The sequence below is a fragment of the Myodes glareolus genome, chromosome 24, assembly GCF_982192425.1.
Source record: "Myodes glareolus chromosome 24, mMyoGla1.1, whole genome shotgun sequence".
Classification (NCBI taxonomy): Eukaryota; Metazoa; Chordata; class Mammalia; order Rodentia; family Cricetidae; genus Myodes; species Myodes glareolus.
Genome location: NC_142049.1, coordinates 22,384,276 through 22,403,973, shown reverse-complemented (window position 1 = coordinate 22,403,973; position 19,698 = coordinate 22,384,276). Strand labels below are relative to the sequence as shown.

At 48.5% G+C, this 19,698-nt stretch overlaps 1 protein-coding gene across 1 annotated transcript in view; it reads right to left on the bottom strand.

The window, feature by feature from the left end:
• Positions 1 to 769: 769 nt before the first annotated feature.
• St8sia2 (ST8 alpha-N-acetyl-neuraminide alpha-2,8-sialyltransferase 2) overlaps positions 770 to 19,698 on the bottom strand; it is a 74,288-nt gene continuing 55,359 nt past the window's right edge. Inside the window, exon 6 of the mRNA XM_087901302.1 lies at positions 770 to 5,170. Coding sequence (XP_087757428.1) covers positions 4,885 to 5,170 — 286 coding nt within the window. The 3' untranslated portion in view covers positions 770 to 4,884. The remainder of the gene's footprint in view (positions 5,171 to 19,698) is intronic.

The window sequence follows — 19,698 nt, the reverse complement described above, 5'->3', positions numbered from 1 at the left end:
ATTACCTCGGGGGGTGGCTACTTCCTCATTCAGGAAACAGACCTGTATGACCCCTCTCCCCCTGACCCCCTCCCCCCAACATTGGAGGAGAATAGCAGAAGGGAGGTGAAAGTCTAGAGATGGAGATGGGCAAGATGGCGTCCAGAGGGCTGGTGTAAGACGGTGGGTGAGGGTGGGCTGTTGGTTAAGGGCGTTTATGAGGCAGCATTCATGTCTGGAGTCCCATCAGACTGGCATCAATAAACGTCTCTGTTCCATTCTGGAAGGGAAGCCTTAATTAGGCATGAAGAGATTTATCAAACAGCGGCCTCTTGGAGCCGTTGGTTTCTCTGCCATCTGGATGGATGGTTTCCCACCCTGCAACCACGGCAGTGGGAATGATGAATGAGGTCCCACATCTCAACGCCCCCGGGCTCTGAGAAAACCCAAATGGTGTTTGTCCTCCCCAGGAAGAGTGAAAATCTGCCCGTGTTGATGGGCACGTGTGCTGGCATTCATACTAAGCCTTGCCCAGGGAAGACCAAGGCCACATCCAGCTAAAGTCAATTTTTAGTTTTAGAATGAGTGCTCCAACCATATGGACTTCTAGAAAAAGCCCTACAGTGAGGGCAGAATTGTGGTGAAAATTCCATGTAGGCCTCTGCCTCAGTTTAATGACCTATTTATTCTGCTTATGTCCAACCCATGTGACTTTTTGGAAGGTTCTTGTGATATGACACATGCAAAAATGGCTTCGCTCACGACAAAGGCCTCTCTAGACATCCAGGACTTAATCCAACAAACATTTATTGAGCAACCATTGTGTGCTATGCACCACGCCTAGCGCTGTGATGGATACAGATGAACAAAACAGAGCCCGCCCCTGGCAAGCTTCCAGTCTAAGAACAGGGCTCGGACAAGTGCACGAGGAGCTATAATACAAGGCAGAGCATGGGAAGTGCCGTGAGAAAGGGACGAATAAAGTGCTGTGGTGGTTCCCTGGAGGGAGAGAGCCCAGCCACGATGGATCAGGAAGGGCTTCATGGAGGATGCAGTCTCTGCATGGGCCTTGGGAGGAACTCAGGAGCAATCCAGAAGACAGGGACTGTAAGGCCAAAGACACAGAGCCAGGAAACATGGCCCCTTTTCTGATAATGACAACTCTTCTGGATTGGCCAGTGCAGGGCATGAACGGAGCTGATTGGGTGCTCTGTAATGTCGGGATAAAGATGGGCACGTTTTTGTGGGCCAGGGGATCTTATCAAGGTTTTCGAAGGACTGCAGGGACTGACCGTTGCTCATGCTCGGGGAGGTCTGGGAGAGGAATGCACTACTAAGGGGTCCAAGGGACAAGTAGAGGTGAAGTCGGGACTAGCTGGAAAGCGTAATGACGGAATGCACGGAAGAGTTAGTGGTCACCTTAAGGTCCCAGATTATGTCGAAAGAGTCACTGGTGTTCTGGTGGGAAGAGAAGGGGTCGTGCAGGGAAGATGGTCTACTGAGCTTCAGATGTGATGAGTTCAAGATGGCAGAGCAGACAGTATGTTTACCAAGCAGCGTGTCATCTGGGGGCTGGAACATCCAGTGGAGCTAAGCGGCTAAGGGGCGTGGGAGGTGTTCTTTGGGTAGTGTAGGTCTGAAGGGAGGTGTGGAACTGCCGATGCAGTGGGCATGGGCCTGCGGAGAGGATCGTATCAGAAGGAATGGCTACTTTGTGGTACAGGGAGAAGGGAGGGGGAAAATGGGCAGATCTTCCTTGGGTGCCTTCTCAGCTCAAGGTAGGGGTGCCAATAAATAAATAACTCATAAATACATAAATAAATATATAAATAAATGGTCATGGAGGTTGGGATCGGGGAAGGGGTAAAAATCTTAAGAACATAGTATCTTTCCCAGGAGAATCCACGGGAGAACTTTGCAGTGAGGGTGGCCTTTCGAGTTAGCACTGAGATGTTGGTCCCAGGAATGGGCTAGGAGGGGACACTAAGGTGGCACCTATGGGTGGCAATAGGGCCTAGAAACCCTGCCAGGGTCTGATAGTGGAGGTATTAAGTGAAGAGGCTATAGAAATCAGACCGAATGCAGGAGGGCCGGTGGAGAGACTGAGGTGTGAGCAGGGAAACTCCCTGGCCAGAGGAGGGACCTCACTCATTCAGAAAAGGGAGAATGAAGTTTATAAATGGGAAGGAAGAGGCCAAGAGAGTCTGAGGAAAGGTCTCATGTCAAATGCCTAGCTTTTTTTTTTTTTTTTTTAATTTGGTGACGGCAGAGGCTAAGGGTGGAGTCGCTGGGGGCTCAAAGTAAATGGAGGTCTGGCAAGCTTAGGTGGGTGGGCTGAGGAGGTGACGGAGGCTGATGGGATGCTAGAATTGATCTCAGTGGCAGCAATCGAGTTAAGAGTGCAGTCTGTGCCTCTTGGGGGCCAGCCAAGGTCAGCCAGCCTGTGCTAAAGACTTCAGTGAAACCCAGCCCCAAGTGAGTTCTCAGCAGGCAGTCAAGGGCAGTTGGCTGCTGACTGTGAGTTTGGCAGGAGGAGAACGAGGAGAGGGGAAGCTAAGGCTCATAGAGTCCCTGCTGCTCTATGCCCAGATCATTTCGATAGCCAAGGACCTGCTGAGTCAGGGAAATGGCATATCTGGGTAGTCCTGGGATTGCTGACTTTTCCTGGTTAGGTTACAGCCTGTTTAAATCCAGTTAGACAACCGGCCCTCTACCTCCTCTGCAGAGAGAGGATTCTGGGTGAAGCTTGGTGTCACCTCCAGAACCTGACCTCTGGGCCGCCACATGGACTAGTCTGACATCCAGGGGCTTTACTAATGCAAGGCCCTTCTGGTGATTTTTACCGGTTCCTCCAGGGCACCGCAAACTTTAGAAATTAAATGTCTTCTAGAGCCTTTGAGATCTTTAAGATGAAAGGCTCCGGAGACATGTAAAATATGATGCTAATTATTTCCACTGCTCATGGGGAGGCTGAACCACTCAGTTCCCCGGGTGGCTGTTAGGGCTGCTGCTTTTTTTAAATATTCATTTTATGATGCAAATCCCAAACCAAATCACACGCTTCGTACTGCAACAGGAATGAAGAGAGGAACATGGAGATGTACAATCCTCATCCTGGTTTGGGGCTGGGGGATGATGCCCGGGGTTAATGGTTCTGGGGTGTCTCCATTGTCTCTGCTCATTTCCCATCAGCCACTAATTTAGAGCAAATGCTGTGTTCTGAATGGCTGTTGATTAATTACGTCAGGCCTCATGCGCTTGGGAACAGCTCCTGATTACTTTCTGTAACTCTGTTCACCTTCAAGATAATAGTTTTCTTTCTTATCTTTCAAACATGTTTTAAAAAACCATTATTTATCAGGAGAGGGACTGCATCTAACAAATCAAGCTGGATAAGGCTTTGCTGCGTGTGACCTGTAAGTCCAACCCCTAAGTTACTGGCAGTGAGCCCAGATTTCCCCTGGAGATTATGTCCCGTGTTTCTGTGTTTGGCTTTGGGCTTTTACTAGGAAAACAAGCCTTCAGTGTGAATCTTAATGGGGGCGGGGAAGGATTTTTGCCAAAACTGCAGCCATTGCTTGTGTAGTGGGGTGAGGGTGGGCAGGTGTGTAGAGTGGACATGAGAACCTCTCCCAGAAGAGTTGAAAGTCTCCATGGTGGAGCTTAATGTGGCAGGTGCGACTGTCAAGATGGACAGGGATGAGAAGGTGACACCAACATGGCCGTCTGACTGCCGGGGACCCTCAGAGTGCAGGATGTCAACAGCAAACAGAGTGACATAGAGACCTAGAGCCAGGCGCGCCACAGTCTTCCAGGGGTCCCGGTCCGGGTCTCCGTGGGGCGCCTAGAAAGGCCACCGTGTACCATCGTGTATGTTTTGAACAGGATGAGACCTATTGTGATTGTGCCCTTTCAAGCATTTGCTGTGTCTTTCTGGTGGCAGACAGGACAGTAGAGTTCTCTCGTGTGACAGTCTTGGAAGATGGGATGAAGGCTAACCGGGAAGTTGAAGTCCCAGGATCATTTCTTCCTCAGTGGGCCTCAGTTGCTTTAAAGCACACCCAACAAAACGACCATATTTTGGACACTCTTTTGTTCTTTTCTGAGGCGGAGCAAACCCCTGGAAGGTCTCAAGCTTCTAAAACCATAATTCATAACACTCTACCTCTTTAGGGCCATCTGCCGATCCACCCTACTAAGTCCTGGGTGGCCCCTGTCTAACCAGGATATGGGGCTGTCGATCGAGTTTCTTCCAGCCTGTCTCCACAGCTGGGAAGGCCTCTCGGGGACACAGGTGCTACCCATGTGTACTCTGGGCACTTACACTCTCAAGTTCATGAACAAGGTCCTCCGCTCTGTCGTGACCTCCGATGTTTGGTCTCCTTGTGCCTCTTTGCCCAGCGGAACTCTCCAAGTCTCTCCTCCATGAACTGCACCTCTTTAGACTGGTTCAAACTGTCCTCTCTGGGTCTGGGCTACCCAGAATCCACATCACTCAGAGGTTCGGGGAAGCTGACAACAGGTGGCTCTCCATTCATCCATGAGCCCAGAGATCCGTCCAACCCAGGAGGCGGGTTGTCATTCAAAGTCATGGGACTGGCTTCTTGGCCTGTCAAGTCCTTCTGTCCCCAAAGGTGGACTGAGTCTCCATCTGGTCCAGGTGGGTTCTCCACACCTTCTTCCTGTGGCTTATCTGCCTAACGCTAGATGAACACCACACAGTTATAAATACTCAGGTCAATATATATATGCAGGTATAGATATATATATTCTGGTCACTGTTTTACACTGTAACAAAGGAAACCACTAGCCTGCTTGTTCTATTGTTTGTGCCACCCCGACTCCCATCTGCCTGTGGTGTAGCTGGCAGGAAAGTGAGCCACTGAGTCCCGCGGGCTGCCATCCTTACGTGGCCCCATCACACTGGCCGACCGTCAGTTTCAATGCGCCCTGCTCATGCAGGCTCTTGAGGGCCTTGAATTCCAAGGGCATGGTGTGGGGGCTGGCCTGGGAAGTATAGCCGTACTTGAGGCTGTCATAATAGTGGTACTTGACGGGGTTCTGATTCTGATCCAGTGGAAAGGGCCAGAAGCCATAGAGGTAGATCTGATTGCAGAAGCGTGTGGCCAGAGTGTACATCAAGAGGCCAGTGGTTGGTCTTTTTATGTGAACTTTGTTGGTCAGCCAGTATCTGGATAAGAAAAAAAAAGTTAAGAAAGATAAGAAGATCTGGGAAGATGGCTCAGTTGGTGAAATGCCCTGCCTTGCGAGTATGAGAACCTATTTGGATTCCTCAGCACCTATGTTAAAGAAAGGCATGGTAGAATATACCAGCAGCCCAATTGTGCAAGGGTACAATACACACACAAGCACTCATTTGCACATGCACACATGTGTGTGCACACGTGCACCCACTAACGATATACATTATAAACAAACACATACAGAAACAATAAAGAAATGTGTTTGTAAACACTTCCCAAGAAGAAAGAAATTCAATTCTGCCCAGCAGCCCACCCCCTGCTTCCTGTAACCGCAAGTCACAGGCCCTAGGCTTCCTTCTTGGGAGATTGACATCTACTGCTGATTAAACATGGACTACACCTTGAGTTGGAGCTTTCCTGTGCCTGAGTCTATGGGGTCTGGGGCACCAAGACAAAAACTGGCACCCCAAGGTCACCCATGTGGGAAGGGGCAGTACCTTGTCTTGAACACAGACCCATTGACAACTGAAGCAGGGTTGGCAGTTTTCTGTAATGGGCAGGACGATAAATGCTTTTGGGTTTGCAAGTCTATGGCTTCAGTTATGACTATGCAACCATGCTGTAGTTAGAGCATGAAAGAGCCACCACCAACATACACAAATGTGTCCAGGCTTGGCCCTGCCCCCTCTTAAAGGATGCTTGTTTGTATAGTGCCCACTGCCTCACAGACAGTTATTAGTCTTCTCCACATCATATAGGTAGACTTCTTTCCCATCAGCGTTTCCACAAGCCCCACCCTCTGGGGCAGCTGACTTTCCCTGACCATGTGTGTAACTCCTCTGCAGAGCCAAGGAGCTCTGGGCTGCGGGGCTGGACTCTGTCTACACATTAGTTCCAAAGATCTGTCACTGGATCTTGAGTAGGGAGCCAGTGTTTCCTGCCTTTGGGGCTCTGTCAAAGAGAGATGGGAGGAAACATGGAGAAGGGCAGAGAGCAGGTTGTTAGATGAGACAGCACAGGTCAGTGGCGTGTTGTGTGTCTTTCTGTACCTTAGCCAGACCCAGAGCAGGGAATGGGCCATCTGCGCTCTAGATGAGGAGCCATGCCCGGAGGGTGGAGGTCTGTAACTCAGATGGCTCTCTGTTGCTAGCTCTCTGTGTCTTTGAGAAAGTCACTTCTCTCTGATGGACCTTATCTTTCCTCACACATAGTCCAGATACCTCCGGGTTCAAACATTCCACGAGAACCTAGAAAAATCTCTGCAAGTGAGAACCCTTCTGCTTGCTGTTATTCTTGCTTCTTGCTGTATGGCTCTAGAGCTCACTCTGAGTGGTCCTCACCTGTTTATCTGTAGCTAAAGCTCTGTTTGACCCTGGCTGAGTGGCTCTAATAACCAGGCTCCTCTTCAAGTGCAAAGGCAGAGTTGCTGACCACTGAGCTGGGTCAGTGTGTCTCTAAACCAGACCCAGATCACGATTTTCTGTCTTAAAACAAAACACCTCCATGGGACTGCGTCCCATGGGCTCAAACTTGCCACTCTCCTGCTGAAGGGAAGGCTAGTACCTCGAATGAGCCAATTCAGTTCACACTGAAAGTGGAAGGACACTAGAACCAAACATGTACTTATTGTTGAAGGGTAAGATGTGTGTGTGTGTGTGTGTGTGTGTGTGTGTGTGTGTTCTTTGCAGTGACTTTAGCTGGCGAGGAGGGGTGGGGATGTAAAGGCTTCCGAGAAGTCCAAGAAAACTCTGTACACATCATGGCTCCTTCTGCAGCTCAAAAAAAGGAACCCAAAAGATTCCAGCGTTAACCCTAGAGGAGTTCCTTGTGTCTCTGATTGGATGAAGCACTGGTTTCTGGATCAGATGAAGTCACAGATGCCTAGAAACCCAGGCAATTACAGTAAAGTATGCAATATTTCCAAGGTTTACTCAAATAAAAGGTGTCTTGAGGACTGCGAGGACTGCCACAATCTTCCCCTCCAACAGAACTATCTGTCTGCTGTGATCTGAACATCACTTCGGACCTAGAGATAGGAGGCAGTGGTCCAGATGGTCACAGCCAGGCCTGTGATTCTTCTGGGCACAGCAGGAGCTGGGCGGTCCTTTGGACAACCATGGTTGTTCTGTAGGTCTGTCACTTGGAGATCCTTGTCCTTGTGCCTCCTCCTATTTTATGCTGGATGAACCTAGAAACTTCTTAGCAACTGATTTTCCAACAGGGAATCAGATGGAGTGACAAAATGAGCCGTGCAGTGGCTCTGGTAACTGCGGGCCCAGCACAATTGGAAAACAGCATGGAGCAAGTCTGTGGACACAATACAGACCTGCCCTTTCTTCTCCATACTGCTCACGTTTCTATGGTGATGGTCGGCCACTGTCCTCCAGCTCCCTCTCACAGCTTCCTGGGCATCTCTCAGAAACCTCTCCCTGTTCCTCATGCATCCAAATTCTACAGTGGGTTCTCTGCAGGACCCTCCCTGGCCACACCCTTAGCTTTGCCTTTCCCTTGCTGTACCAGCCTTCCCAAGGCCCTGTGCCGTTGTCATAGTGTCCCCTCCCCCCATCAAGATGCCGTTGCTCTTTTGTTCTGGCCTCTGGGCTGTAGCTGAGGTCACCTGCGTAATGGTTTCTTTCCCAGGCTGCTGAATTCTCACGGGACTATAGGGCACCTGCTTGCTCTTCTGTTATATTCTGGGTTCTCGGGGAGTCATCTGTCTCGCTTGCTGCCTCTGTACTGAGGCGCCAGGATTGCCGAAGAGTATATTATCATTCAGGAGGAGGGAGGACTGATTTGAGAATGGCGGGGGTGATGATTGTTTAGTCTTTCCTCCCCTCACTCTGAGATTCCACAGGGCTATGGCCTACTTTCTGTAGGGGCAAGGGTTGGGGTGCCACTTGTCTGAAAGAAAATATACTGAGAATGTGACGGGCAGCCTGTGTGTAGTGAGTCCCGCTGGAGTCCAGGATGGGTTAATTGATGTGCCTCAGTGGCTGGGAACTTCTTCCCGCTGGTCACAGGGAGGCCTGGGTAGATTGAACACAGAAGCAGTATTCCAGCCTTTTGTGTCTGCTCTGTTCCCCATAATGCAAATGGGCTTGCAACTCTAAGGGGGGAGGGTCTCCTCCCTAGTCCTCTTGAGCATAGGAGGGATCAGCCAGGCTGAATTCACATTAAAATCCACACCTTGTGGCCCTGGACATATCTGGTTCGGAATTGATGGGGTAGGTAACATCAGCCAGCCTTACTGTAGATGAGAGAACTCCACGGGGGACCGTGAAGCTGGAGATTCTAAGCCAAGTGGGGGGATTATTATCATTATCCCAAGAATCCACAGGATACCTGAACCACTATTGCGTTTACTTGGGTGTTTCTAAAAGGCTGTGTTTTGTGATGAGGTTTTCTTCCAGCTGCCTCACATTGCCATACTATTCTGTGTTCTTGAGAAGAATTACATGCTTCGAAATGTCCATCTTGTGACCCTTATCCTTCCTCAACTATGATGACTGTTCTCAACTGTCAACTTGACTACATCTGCAATTAACTAACTCCCCCCACTCCCAAATGGGGCACATCTTTGAGGGATTTTTGTTTAATTTGAAGCATAAAGATCCGCTTCTAATCTGAGTCTTTGAGGTGGGAAGACACATCTTTAACATGGATCTTTGAGTTGGAAGATACACCTTGAATACAGATTTTTTGAAGGGGAAAGACCCACCTCCAATCTGGACCATGCCTTCTTCTGGAAGCCTATATAAGGACATGGAAGAAGGTTATTTTTACTTTTTATCTGCTTGTTTTCCCTTTGCTAATAAATCCATTCCTTCTACTTTCTCAGGATTCTGGCATATGTTGAAGGCCAGCTGAGACATTCAGCCTTCTGAACTGAACAACTACTAGATTTTTGGACCTGCTATTCATAGACAGTCATTGTTGGATTGGCTGAACCACAGCCTGTAAATCATTCTAATAATAAACCTCTCTCTCTCTCTCTCTCTCTCTCTCTCTCTCTCTCTCTCTCTCTCTCTTCTCTCTCTCTCTTCTCTCTCTTCCTCCTCCTCCTCTCTCTCTCTCTCTTTCTCCTCTCTCTTCTCCTCCTCCTTTCCCCCTCCCCCCCCATCTCTCTCACTCGATTAATACATCAACCACCCTACCCACATTCCGCCTCCACTCCACTCCCACTGTTTCTCCACTGAGGTCTGGTCCCTCAGTGGCTCCCTCTCTCAGTGCCCTACCCCTCTCCCAGGGTTCCACATAGTGAGGCATTAGACAGGTCTCAAGGAGTAGGCAAGGTTTTACTTGGTGAGGACTTGAACTGGGGCTCCCCTTGTCAGGTCCTCTGATTCCATATCCATGGCCTGGCCCTAACAGTACATGGGTGGCCAGGGAGGTGACTGGTGCTAGGGTGTGGGTGTGCTCATGGGACTACCTATTTACTCACCAGCTAACAGGAAGGAAGCATGGTAATGGCCTGGGGACGCTCGATACTGAGGCTGGGGCTCCTTGGCCACTGTGGTACTCTCTTGTTCAACAGGGCTATGAGATGGGCTTGGGAGGGTCCTGGGGGAAAAGGCAGGGAGGCTGTAAAGAGCCAACTCCCAGTGGGACTGCGAATAGGTATGAAGGGACTTTTAGTCGTGATAAACGTCTTTAAAGGGGTTGTGTAGGCAGTAATTATACTGCCTACTATAAAGGTTTTTTTGTTGTTGCGTTTTTATTTTAATTTATTATTATTATTATTATTATTAAAGATGATACCCGAAAGGACAGCCAGGTCCTCCCACACATCCTGGGGAAAGTTCATCTGCCTTAACTGACACACATTCATACTGGAGAGCTTGCCCTTTGCGAAGCTAGCCTATTACATCTCAACCCTAACGCCAAGCTTCTTAATTAGTTGCCCACTGTAACACCAGGAGCTTCAGCGGATGCCTAGGGTTCACTCCCAGTAGCCTGTCCACTGAGATCCCTACGGTGCCCTCCATTAAATCCTGCTCTGACTAGGAGGTGGATCTGGAGAAAGAGCCAAATAGGGGTTACATTTGGAAGGGAAGGGGGAACAGAGTCAATGTAAGGACAGATGAGAACTCAGCCAGCTCAGCAGCCTGGCAGAAGTAAGATGGAGTAAACTGAGAGGTGGGCTATAGGTAAGAAAAACGGGTGTGCAGTCTCAGTGTTGTCATCAAAGGAGGCAGTCGTGGCAGTGGAATCTCTAGGAATGACCAGTCTATTGTTGCACCGAGGCTGACACTAAGATTTTTCTGATTTAAGAAAAAAAATAACACTGATATTTGGATTCTTTTTCAGATACATTCTCCAAATTTTAAAATGTTGGTAACTAACTAAAATGCTCTTAGAACATTGAGGGTATTCAGCGGTAGAGCACTTACCCAGCATGCATGAGGCTCTGGGTTTAATTCCCAACACCATCAAAAATTTATTTCTTTAAAAATATGTGTGACCTTATTGGGTGGGCCAGATAGAATAGGTCTGAGGTTAGGGTACCAGCCTCCTGAATTAACCTGGTCTTCCTCTTTTGATGAACAGAGGCAAGTGTGGTGAACCAGGGAGGTTTTCTAGAACAGAAGCGAGATTTGTATGCACACAATTAGACAGGGTTTGGCTATAAAAATGTGTGTTTCTGAGTCTTGGCCTCTGGGGTATTTTTTGCCCTGTGGTGATTTCGTATGAGTCAGGGTTAGGGCTGCATGGCTGTAGCTACAATTAGCGTTAGCCAGAGGCCGTCGGGCTGTCCCTGACATTTTCCAGGGACACGTGACCCACTGTGGTGCCCTGCGCGAGGGTTTATTGATGCTTACTCCCTGAGCTAACGCCAGGATGCCATCCTAGGGATTTGTACTTTGTTTACTTTCTGATAGTAGGGCCTTAGCAGGGGAAGGCTTTCAGTAATGGATTTCTTTTTAGGTCAGTAGTGCTATGTCCAGAAAGGGGGTGGGGGAAGAGGTGAGTTTAATCAATGGGACAGTCACCCAGCGAGCAGGGGAGGGTGACATATTCACGCTGGGATCTCCCCCACCCCATATCTGTCTCCACCTCCACCTAAACTTAGTTTCCCTAAATTAAGCACGCACATTTCACCTTCCTGGAAACGGTCTCTGTTCCCTTTGTTCCTCTAGCTCCTTCCTGGCTCTCAACCTGTTAATCACCCTACCTGATCACCATGAGCTTTCCCCTTACTCCTTTTGGGTGCTTAGCAACTGGGGCCAAGGCTTACATACCTTCCTTTGTAGGATTCAATCATCCAGCTCGCTGCCTCCTGTACCTGAGGACGTAGACAGAGACGATAGCACGTCTCCCTACACGTCCCAGCTGGGTCACACCAGTGATCCTGGAGCCCAGTCGACAAGAGAGGCTTCTACTTTCTCTTTCCTGACCTAGAGATGGGTTGCCTAAAACAAGATGCGTCCATCATGGATCTCCAGACCGCTGATTGGACGAGAGCCTCGAACAACTCTTAACACATTCGATAAGAGTGAGACACAAAGGCCGCTGGAACTGGAGGCTTTGTCGTTGTGACGGGTCTGGAAATGGTGGTCCTGAGGTCTCTGCGTGTCAAATATCTTCTATACAAATAAAACTGAAAAGGGGGAAGGTGCGGGGAAGCAGAAAGGGGACGCTAGCCGTACATACAACAACTTTGGAAGTGTGTAAACAACGGGGGAGGGCAGGAAGAGGACACCCAGCTCCGCAGATCCAGTGCCAGATTTTCCACCCAGAATTGCTAACCGGGAAGGTGTTAATGGCCCACAAGTTTCCAGCATAAATCGGAAGTATGATGGCTCTTGGCAGAGGGACCCACTTACTTCCGGCACTGCCTCCAGGGTAAACAAAAACTCCTGAGCCACGTGTGACAGGGACACAGGGACTCTGTTTAGTGAGCAGCTTGTAATAGAAGCTGACTGCTTTATGTAGGAACAGATCATTCTAGATTTCCTTCCAGTCTCCTCAGTCGCTCTGGCCAATTTAGAGACTGTGCATGGCTGACTTGTAGAGGATTCCGTTCCTTGGGATAACAACTGGGTGTTAAAACACAAGCTAATTAATTTTGCCTTCCCAAATGAGGTTAGCTGGGTGCATCCAGAGAGTTGTATTGACAATGCACCTTTAATATCTGAGTCTTGAGATTTTAATTAGAAGGCAAAATAATCTCAAAGAAGGCAGTAATTATTTTTCAAATTGGCCACCCCAATGACTGTAACGGTTAAGCACCGTATTTTATGAGCATGGACAGCAATCAATGAGGATTGCCAAAATCTTTTAATCTTTAAAGTGCCTCCTTCCGTCCCTGGATTTTTGGGTATGGTATGTGGTGAGAATGGTGACTGCCACTGGTTAGCGGTTGTCCCCCCCCCCCCATATGGGGCAAAGAGGGCTTTCTCCAACAAGCTAGTAACACTGTGGGACAGGGCCCATAATGTCCTTGCGGGGGGGTAGGAGTGTCTCACAGGGAGATGTGAAGGGCACTTGGTGATGCTTTGTGTAAGCCTGGCAGCAGAACATGGAAGGGAATTCACCAGCTAGGCTACCGCATCCCCATCTTCTGCCTCAGCGCCTTCAGCCCCGATCCAGAGGTTCCACAGCTCATTTCTGTCCTTTCCTTGGGTATACACTGAGGTTTCTTTTGCACCCTGGTTTATTTTAGGATGAACCTGCCCATTCCGCATAACAGATAAATTCTGGCTTTTATCTTAGAACCTGGGGCTGTTGTCAAGAGTTGGTAAAAGCTCAGTTGGTAAAGTGCCTGCCTTGCAAACATGAGAACCTGTGCTTAAACCTCCCCCCCCCCCAAACCTAAGGGTTAGCCTAATCTTTGAGTCTCGAGTCCTGTGCTGAGACACTCTCTCAAAAAGCAAAGCAAAACAAAACAAACCAAAAAAACAAAACAAGTAGGTGGTTGATACTCAAGGAAAGGCACCCAAAATTGACTTACATACACACATATGGAAGCATATTTACATACATACATACACACACACACACACACACACACACTACTGTACTGAAGCCATGAAAATGAGGGAGGCTTCTGGTCTCTAGGTGTCTAGGTATCCAGACTTACTTACACCACTGTTCTACCTAAGCTCACGTATACCTGAAACATGACTGGACTACCAAAAGTTCCAGTGACCCTATGAGTACAGGACAAAAGCAGTGGCTAGTCAGGTTGGCTACACCAGTGATCTGGGCCTGCAAACCGTCCTCATCACGATTCTACCCAACTGCAATTGCGGCGTCTTGGTTTCCGACAAAGCCCTTTCCTAAGTTTTTTTTTTTTTTTTGGTCAACTGTGCTTGAATGCTCTCAGCTGCCGTGCGTCTTCCTGCTGAAGCCTCCGAACCTCCCTGAGTGGCTCTGGTTCTGTGTGCTGCTTCCCCTACCACAACGCTTTATTGTTTGCCTCTCATGTCCTCCCTTCTCAATTCTGTAAGGAAGCTGATTGACTCCCTATGTCTCTGTCACCCTAGATCCTGGCGTGAGGCACACCTGAAGTGCACACTTCACAAATCTCCGGTGATGACTGGCCAGCTGAGCTCATGGGTCACTGTGGGGGCACTGCCGGGAGATGTGCGTGGGCTCACTCAGCTTTATCCAACGTATCCAGGTGGACCAGGACTGTGCATGCGGCAGGCTAGCATCAGTGTAGACAGCACATTGTCCCAACCAAGGAGTAGAAACCATGATGCTGGTTATTTGAGGGGTCCCTCCTGTTCTAGCGCCTTGCGTGTCGTGAGACTGTGTTTCAGACTTGACTCTCACCTGTGACTCTAGAGGGCTCCGGAAAGACATGCTGTTGAGTTTAAATTTGTGGTCAGATTCTAGAGTTTACACCGAGGCCACCTACAAACAGATTTTATTGAATCTTGTTCGTCATCAAAGGACTCCAGTTCCAAACAATAATCAGCTGCCAGTTTTCAGTGGCCTGGTAAAGACGACAAATGTTGATAGGACATTAGTTTGGAGAGGACCTGGGAAAGCAGGTACCTTCAATAATTGTACGTGAAAGTAAATTGGTACCTGCTGCTAGGGAGGAGACTTTGGTGAGATCCATAAAGATCAACAAGGCCTGTATCCATCTCCCCGTTTAGAAGACATGTCTAAAGAGCAAGCCCACAGATGTACAGGTGCTACCAGAACTCATTGTAAGTGATGGATGGATCCCTGATTACTGCAGCAAAGACTGGGAACAATGCCTTTGCCTGCACAGGTGTTGCGCCAGATGTACGACGTCTGGCCAGGCAGCTTTGCGGGACCATGAGGTGGTGTGTATCTATATGGAATAATTTGGGGAGTTTAGCAAGGTGTGAGGGAACACACGTTCCCCATGTGTGAAAAGAGACATAGATACCAAGAGCCAGTTTCACTGCTTGGCTCCTAGCGGAAGACAAGAGATAAGGAGTCTAACTTCCTATCAACCAAACTTCTCTCATATAATTTGGATTTTTCTTTTTAGAATGTGCACTGTTATTTCACACACACACACACACACACATACACACACACACATACACACACACATACACACATACACATACACACATACACACACACATACACATACACACACATACACACACACACATACACACACACATATACACACACACACATACACACACACACATACACATACACACACACATACACACACATACACACACATACACACACACATACACACACATACACACACATACACATACACACACATACACATACACACACACATACACACACACATACACACACATACACATACACACACACATACACATACACACACACATACACACACACACATACACACACACACACACACACACACACACCATTAAAAATGAATGAGGCCGGGAGACAGCTCAGTTCTTTGCATGGAGATGTGAGCCTGATCTCCAGAACCTGTGTTTGAAAAGTCAGGTGTGGTGGTACATGTTTGTAATCCCAGTGCTGGGCAGACAGAGACAGGGGGACCCCTGGGGTTTGCGGGTCAACCAGTCTAGTTTAATTGGTGAGCTTCATTTTCCAGTAAGAGTCTGGGCATGGGGAAAAATGTGGATGATTCTTGAGGAATGACATCTCTGGTACACACTTACACACACACACACACACACACACACACACACATACACACATGTACCCACATACATACACCATCACTATCCACCACCACACAAGCACATACATGTACACAAATAAATAAATGCCCAATACGACAGACTGTCTTTCTCTTCTATAGACGGTACTTCCGGAAAGATAACTCTAGTTCCTTGATTACCTGCCCACTGGAGCAGACTGGGACCAGCCGAGAGAAGGATGTGGACTAGGAATGCACACTCTAGCCTGGGGTGGCATCCCCGGAGAGATCCCTGTGCTGGGGTGACCCTTTGTTCTCTGCACCTTCCACCCTCTCACCCAGCCCGCTCTCTGGCCTTTAGGCTGCTGTCCACAGTGACAGGTGGCAGGGCCCCCTCCCTTGACTGTGCCTTCTAAGCCCTGGCAGGAGGGGACCTGACTCAGAGCCATCCCAAGACCAGGCTCAGCCTTGCTGGTGCTTAATTTGGCACCAATTCACAGGGTGTCTGATGTGGGATTTCCCTCTGTATGCTGTAATTACCATTGATTAATAATGAATATTGCTTTGGACCTATAGCAGGGCAGAACTTAGTTAGGTAGGGAAAGCTAGGCTGAATGCTGGGAGAAAGGGGGCGGAGTTAGGGAGAAGCCATGGAGCCTGGCCAGAGACAGACGCCGGAAATTTGCCAGTAAGCCACTGCCTCCTGGCGATACACAGATTAATAGAAATGGGTTAAATTAGTATGTAAGAGTTAGCCAATAAGAAGCTAGAGCTAATGGACCAAGCAGTGATTTAAATAATATGGTTTCTATGTGATTATTTTCGGGTCTAAGCTGCTGGGCGGCCAGGAAACAAGTGGTCTCTCTTTGCAACAAGTTACTAGTGGTCTCCTTACTACAGGTGTCTGCTCAGGATTAGGAGACTGATGTCCCGCCCAAGGGGTGGCCCTCTCTGTAGGTCACAGCCTCCCTTGTTGTTGTAATTGAATTAGAACCATTCATGACCAACTGCTGAGGAGTTTCCCGCTTACTGTCCCACGCTCAACTGCCCGGCTGGCTGTCCGCTCTGCTGCTCTCCTCCCTGGCCAAAACCAGCTAGCCAGGGCCCTGGGCCACTCTGCTGGCTCTCAAAGCCGTTGGGACTTTGGAAGAGCTGCTCATCCTTAATCTTTCTTGGTATTCAAGGGCGAGCTCTGTCAGCTCCGGGTTTCCCACAATGCCCTCTGCTCCTTGCAATGCCCTGGTCACTATCTCAGCTGGGCTGGCGGCTGCCAAGTGCACCGATTCATTGAATCAAAGAATCTGGAGTGGGGTAGAACCGTTAGGGGCTGAATTGTATTCCTCAGATTCATTGGTTGGAAATCTGACCTAACTCTCAATACCTTGTCATGTGACCTTATTTGATAATAAGATCTCATAGAAGCATCCAAATTAAAATTAGTCATTAGAATGGGCTTTAATCCAAGATATCATATACCCTTGTAGATGGAAATGTTTGTATGTTTGTGCCACTGAGCGTGAAGACAGCCTTCCTCTGACAAAGAAGAGAGACCAAGATTCATGTTTCATAGCCCTCACAGGGGACTGACCCTGCCTACATTTTAATTTTTGGGTGTCCAGCCTCTAGAGCTATGAGACAACCCATTTCTACAGTTTAGCCACTTCAGGCTGGTACTTCAATCAGGCAACCCTCACTGAACAATGTATCAATTCTGCACGAATGACATGGATTCCCCTCTTCACAGCCCCAGAAAGGGAACTCACTTTGTCCAGACATTTCAAAAGATACTGAATTCATCATTTCTTAAAGGAGCTATCTTGTTGCCGAGGCTCTCAGGTGTTGGGATGTTTTTACCGTGGACCAGATGGTTTCCTCCCCCCAACCCCTTTCCCTCACCTGCTCTGTAGCTTCACAGGCTCAATCCAGTGGTCCCTCAAGAGCTCTATTTCACCAGCCTAAAGCACCCTGGGAGTCTTTAAGTGTCTGATGAGAGCCGCTGACTGAGAAGATATTCTTGTGCTCCCTAGCACCTTCTCTTCCCCAAACGTTTCAAGTCCTTGATTTTTCTGCTATTGTGATCCTTTTTCAGTCGGGCACCCCCCAAGTGCATGTGACTCTTCAAGTGGGATCTGGCCAAGCAGAGTAACAAAGCGATCCCTGACCCCCCTTACCACGTAAAAGATGTCAAAAACAAAACATCCTCCGCTGTGCCCAGAGAGCATGGGAACCTTTGGGGGTATCCATCCATCCACTCAGTTTCAAGGCACCATTGTTTTCAGCCTAGCTGGAGAGTTTGGGATTTGTCAGAATTCTCAGTTTCTTCCCTATGATTGGCTTAGGTTTCGCTCTGAGACTCTGAATAGTGAGACTTCCGCTAAAATCCTCTCACTTGTGAATTTGCTTAGTGAGCCATTGGCAAAAATGGAGACGGGTCTGAACCTGGCTGCCAGGGTCGCAGAGGTCTCGGTAAGGTCAACACAGACATATGTAACGAATGAGCATCCTCGAAGAGTCGGTGGTCATTAGAGAATGGTTGGTCGGTCTGGCATGGCTATGGGGAGGTGGTGGTAGGATGTGTAGACATCTCAATCTTATATAGGCAGAGTCTGACTCTGGCTCCTCTCTTCTCATCTGTAGGAGAGACACTTTACCTCACATCTGAGTCTTGATTTCCTTCTGGGTCAGAGGGAGTCTATCCACAAGGCTGTTCCAGCAGGAAGCTAACGTTTGCCCCTCTTTATTCTCCTGGTTGTTAATCAGGCCGCAGCTCTTTAAGTTGCCATGAAGGACCTCATCACCACAGCTGACTGACACTCTGTGTAAATAAAGGGACTACGCAGATCAAGCATACCGGCCTGCTCTCCCTACGATCAGGGACCCTGGGGCAGCACACCGTGATATTTTCTGGTGAGCACTCCTACTTGCAGTATTTCTTTCCACCTCTGTTACGAATCCCTGCATGGATGATCTTCCTAAACTGGGCTCACTGGTGTCTGTAGTTTTCCCATATCTCAAAACAAACAAACAAACAAACAAAAACAAAACAAAACAAAACAAAATGGAGCCAAGATGACTGCCCCCATTGTCCTTCCAGTGCGGCTCAGTTTAGAAGAGGCCACGGTCAGCGGCCCAGAGGACCTAATTGTGGTGTCAGCAGGTCTTCATTTATTGATGGCAACGGTTCTGAAGTTTAAGCCGTGCACCAGAATCAGGTGGACCTGTTAAAACATAGATTGGTGTGCATTTTGCGTCTGAGGTGATGTGAGCATTCTGCATCTCTAACGAACACCCAGGTGATGCTGACGTTGTTCATCCAGGGTTTACATTGAGAGCCGCTGGGGCAGCCAATGGAACTGCAGGTCAGGGATCAAAGATCATCTCACTTTGTCCAGGTCACAGATCCACCACCACCCTCTTAGCAGAGAAAACAGGAGTTGAGGGTTTTGTTTACCTCGGCATTTTGTTTTTATTGTGTTTTGGTGGTGCTGGGGATCAAATCCAGAGTTTCACATAGGCAAAGCAAGAGTACTACACTCCCAACCTATCTATGTCTTTCGTGGCCTTAGTGCCATCTGCCTCTATTGTTTGTTTGTTTTCTTGTTTGCCTGAAAGATAACGCATTATTTTTTTGGTGCTGTTATTGCTTTTCTTACTACTTCTATAAGCTGAAGCCTGTTTTGGCTGTGGTAGTCTTGACTTTATTCTTCTAGAGTTCCTTTGCCATTTCCTGGCCATGTGCACTAGAAGTAGCAGAAGCTGATGAAGAGCAATGGAAGAGTCCAGAATCTGTCCCTTACGAGGCAGCCTTGGGCAAATGGGTTACTCTATGGGGCTCAGTTTTTCCATCTTTAAAATGGGGATAATGGGGATAATGGGGCAAAACTCAGCATGGCGTCTGGCCCCTAAGCATAGTAGCTGTGATAGCACGTGCTCCACATCTGTTTTCCCGTTTTTCATTTTGGTTCCGCCACAGCACGTTCAGAATGTCTGATTGAACAGTTGACGTCTAAGCATGTCTGCTTCTCTTCAGAGGGCTATCTCACATGCAAAGAAACAGTCAAGTGAATCAGGGAAGACAAACCCATCTGGTCCAGGGACAAGAAGGTTTTAAGAAGATAGAGTCCCCCTAGGTGCTGATGCATGTTGTGACTCTTTGAACAGTTTGCCTTATCCTGCTTGTTGGGAAAGCTGCCCCCGGCCCTGGATAACTGCTGTGTGAACTCAGAATCTCTACGCCAGGGTGATGCTCCCAGGCCCACTGAACTTCTCCGGCCCCTGCAGATCTGGACATAAAGAGGCAGAGGTCCCCACTGCACCTGATACACTGGGAGGCAGATGGCACGGTTCTATTCTTGGTTGGGTGGCTTACTGGCTGGGTCACCTTGTATGGACCACCAGACGTTCCTGAGAGTTAATAAGGGA